Below are 4639 nucleotides of genomic sequence, written 5' to 3' on the forward strand. Positions count from 1 at the left end.
ATATAAAGCTTGATATTACTTGTTATTCAATTCGATACTTGATGATATGTTGACCTTGTTGTTTGACTGAATCTGACGTTGGTTGTAAGTCTTTCTGACTGCAAATAACTGTTTGGTGTTTTTGTTCGCATGCTGTTGTCCATTCGATGTTTGGTTTGTTATTTGTAGTTTCACTAATTTGTGTTTCACTAATCTTTATGAATGTATCACCAACAAGTTATTAATCTGGAAGTGGAAACATATATTGATGTTAAACTTAACTTAAACTAGCATCCCTTGTCAACTTTTAAAAAAGTTTTTAAAGTTTTACGTCACATTTTAAACATAAGCATTTGCTGAAATGTTCATGTGACGATCGAACTTTTTAAATTTTATTCTTAAAACCTTTCAGTTCACAAAGTTCATGTTTAAACGATCTAGGCAAAAATGCAAGCAATGACTGCCTGTTAGTTCAAAACAAAAAAGTTAGTCACGGCACGCAGCAGGTCATTTGACACTGGAGATGATTAGTTTCTATTAAAAAACTGATTACTGACTCACAATAATTACTTTTAAGTCTTCAATGTTCAAATGTTGACCAGCATTAAAGTTAAGTAGTCGCATTTCGAACTATTGTGAACATTTATGAATTTTAAAAATTTTGTTTAAACTTGGCAACTATGATGAAATGATGATGTTTATAATGTTTATGCATTTCTTTTGAGATAAATTTTTATACTTTTGAAATTTTTCAGCTAGAATTAATATATACAAAAGTATTCCATTATAGAGGTAATGTTAATAAAAATAGTCTTATAAAAAATATTTCAAATCGATATGCAAGAATATAGTTTTGATAAGCAAAAAATTGAACGCACAAATAATATGACAAAACACATTGCTGAGAATGACACACGCCTGAAGTACTGATCCATTGAAGGTACCCTCACCAATTTTTCATCATCTCATCTTCTCTTCTCAAATGTCTGAAAGTAGGTGGATAGGTTTGATGGTGCACGAGCAGCTGCTTTATGGACCTTCATCCTCCCCCTCGATGTAATCTCATCAATGCATTCATTCATTTCTTCTTTTGTGGAGAGAGCTATATCATTTGTGCCGATTGAATAAATATGCATATATACGTATATATAACACGTTTTTTTTTACAAGTTATATCATATACACGGTATATAAAATGTAATAAACAAATGCATTAATAATGATTACTTCTTTTATATGAGGACAAATCAATAACAGTCAGCTTCCTAAGTTGGCAGGTTCAATTTGAAATGAATGCTTTCTTCTCTACATCATCGCTAACTATTCATTCTGTTAAAAAGAAGCCAGTTCAAGAAAGAACTGTAATTAAGTATTTGATGACTTTTTCCGAGTAGATACTGACGAAGTATATGTTTGTTCACTGGTGTTCATGCATTTGTATGGACAATATTTTACAAATGGGTTAATTCTGTACTGCATTTTACACATTTTAGCAAATGCATTTAATTTTTTTAACGAGATTTTAAAAAATAAACTTATTTAAAAAATGATCTTCTTAGGAATCAGAACTATAGATCAAATCACTTCTGGTTAAATAAACCTGCCAACTAGTTGTTTTACAAACGTTAAACTAAATAAATAAATAGATACGTGGCTAAGAAAGCACTAAATTATCAGTAAACTTAAAACTCCATTTATTAAGTGAAGGTATACACATATACCGACATAAAAAATATTTCCTGAAGGTTTTAAGTACTCAGTCATGAGACACCTTTACGCAAGCATGGCGTCTCACACAAACACCACATCAAAATCACAGCAACAACATACAAACAACATACAAACCCCGAAAAAATACAAAAACAAGCAACCAATAAAAATAAAAACAACATGACACATGATCACAAAAACAACATCCAGACTAATTAATGTGCACATACGACGGCAGCCTCACATGTTGTTATGTGTCTCTATTGTGTGCAACAATCTGACAGAACCAACCTGCTATGATACAAACAAATATGAAAAATGGGAATGTCGCAACAATTATGTCGCACAAAAAATATGTACAGAAAGCACACAAATGAGCAAAAATAGCACTTATCTGTCTGTGGAAGTTTTTGTTGGATCTTGGTAGTTTGCCAAATTAAGACATTAATAAGTTGTGGAGTTAACCATTATATTGTGGATACCTATAGACAAATAACATGGTCAAAGTTATTTGATTTGATTTTTTATTAATTGTGCGTCTATTCATTTTGAAGACTGTAGCTGGATGTCGGTCAAAAAAGAAATCATGGCATTGCTTGGAAGCTCTCCTCGCTGTACATGTTCACGGCTGCTGATTGCAACATTTTGGACATGCATGGTGCGACTTCAACTAATTATTTGTTCACAATAGTTGGAATTAATAAACCACCAGGAGTGAAATAGCAGGGAGACATCCACACATCTTGAAACGACGAGTGACGGACCACCATCCAACTACAAACATTCAATTTGATTCCAATGCTGTGGAATGCAACACGTCATTACGTGAGCACAAGATGACCAGATGCACACTTCTTGTAACGAACGTACGTGATAAAAAAACTTATCACTTATTAACAAACACAATAAAGAATGTAACGACAAACACGTTTGTTTTAAGTTTAGCAACATAAGCAGAAAATATGAAAGTCAACAAATGCTGAACCAATTATCATATTAAAAACGAAATCTACTCTGAAAAAATGATTGAACTTTCATGCAACCATTAGTTGTAACCTAACACCCTACAAAAATAATGGGAGCTATGAATTTGTGAGGATATCTTGCTGGGGTGTCACGTTGTGATGCACAAAGTAGAACTGTGATGTGTGTTCCTCGTGACACTGAAAGGACATTGATTTAATAAACGATACCGGTGTATAACCTGCAAGTCACAATAGGAACTGGTCACTCACTGGTTGACTGGCTGGCTGGACAGGCGACAGACAAGAAATAAAAATTTATTAAGATCACACGCACAGGTGTATTTTTTTGAGGATGACACGAATCTTTTAAACCCGTCATGCGATTCAAATTAGAATGACTTCATAATAAATGGAGATTTACAACAATTCCACAATTGGTTCAAAACGAATAGGTTAACAGTCAGCACTGGCAAATGTGCCACGCTATATTTGGTGTGAAAATGGTGACAAAAAGGATAGGTTTTTACCTGTGCTTCAACAATAATGTTATGGCCTAGTTGATGCGGTACTTGTTTTTTATCCAACCACCAAAATCTTTTACCATTTAATAGAGTCACATTTTATAATGTTAATTAAGTCATTATGAGGGTCACATTTTTTGAAATCACATTTTATAAAAAAAAAATTGAAAAGCTAAGACAATAATCATCCTGGTGGGTCAGGGTTAATTATTTTGAAAAATTTCTTGGTGGTCAAATTAGCAGCATATACCGTTGATGCAATTAAATTTCTAATTATTCACATATTGAGAAATTTATCTTTGGCTAGCTACATATACACTAATATCCACGTAATTTTGAAGACGTACACTTTTTCTATTTACTTATTTTCTTTATTCATTTATTTTAGAGAAATGGTTTGGGCATACCCCTTGCCAACAGTTAAAATGATCGTAGTCTCGAATAATTCAGAACCATCATAGCAAAGTTCAAACTTAAATCGATAAAGTTCTTATCTAGTAAAAAACGTTCAAATTAAATTAATAACAAAAGACATTCAAATAAGCATAAAATTTCAAATCTGTGAAAAATTATTCGAATTTAAAACGAAAAATAGTTCAAATGATAAATTCAAATTAAAATTCAACAAAATCAAACTATGTCAAACATTTTGTCACCATAGTAAGAATATATCCTTATTTATCTTATGGTGCTTTAATTTGGGACGACGGCCCAGCACATTTAATTAACCAAATTTTTTTAACGCCAAAAATTATAAGATTATTATTCAATTTGGAATACAATTTCCGTGAGCAATACATTTAGTTCAGCAGTTCAGCAAGTTTTAAACAATGATACATATATTTCTCTGCGATTTTTATCCTTTAAATATATTAATGACTTGTTACCCTCTTTGCACGTAAGTCTATTTCATTGTGGGCTTAGAATTTGGAACGAAATAATTCATAGTGACATTAAAATTATTTTAAATTTATCACATTTTAAAAAATACTTAAAAAACTTTATTTGGAAACATCATTTTTTTATTTTTGATTTATCAGATTGTTAATAGTGTCCATAGTTATATATTTTTAAAATAAATCCTCAAATTTGTATCATAAATTTCTGAATATTTTTAACAATTTCTATCTAATATGTCTTGTTTTTAAGGTTTTGAATTTTTGTTTATTTAGAAGTCTCATCTTGTCATTAGTTCATTTTACATTTTGGGTGGCTGTACTTGATTGCATTTTACGGTCAAAAAACACCATTGTAAAAAGTTGCAATTTATCGTTTGGTGTTTGCGCAGCGTCTGACCAAAGTACGTTGTTATTGTTTGCATGGCTAATTTTATTTTTCCTTGTTTCAAAGTTACAAACGCGTGAATTACTGCTGGGGACAGTTGTATACAAAGTGTGGACTGTCCATTTTTGTCCAGTTCTGTTTCTTACGGACATGTGCGTCCTGAAACGACAGCAGTAACTT

The 4639-nt window shown here is 31.6% G+C and overlaps 1 protein-coding gene across 1 annotated transcript in view; it reads left to right on the forward strand.

The window, feature by feature from the left end:
• HELRODRAFT_162745 (hypothetical protein) overlaps positions 1–2324 on the forward strand; it is a gene marked incomplete at both ends in the record, with an annotated part of 6327 nt that extends 4003 nt beyond the window's left edge. Inside the window, 2 exons of the mRNA XM_009024855.1 lie at positions 421–464; positions 2244–2324. Coding sequence (XP_009023103.1) covers positions 421–464; positions 2244–2324 — 125 coding nt within the window. The remainder of the gene's footprint in view (positions 1–420; positions 465–2243) is intronic.
• Positions 2325–4639: the final 2315 nt, after the last annotated feature.

Source organism: Helobdella robusta (assembly GCF_000326865.2).
Source record: "Helobdella robusta unplaced genomic scaffold HELROscaffold_4, whole genome shotgun sequence".
Lineage (NCBI taxonomy): Eukaryota > Metazoa > Annelida > Clitellata > Rhynchobdellida > Glossiphoniidae > Helobdella > Helobdella robusta.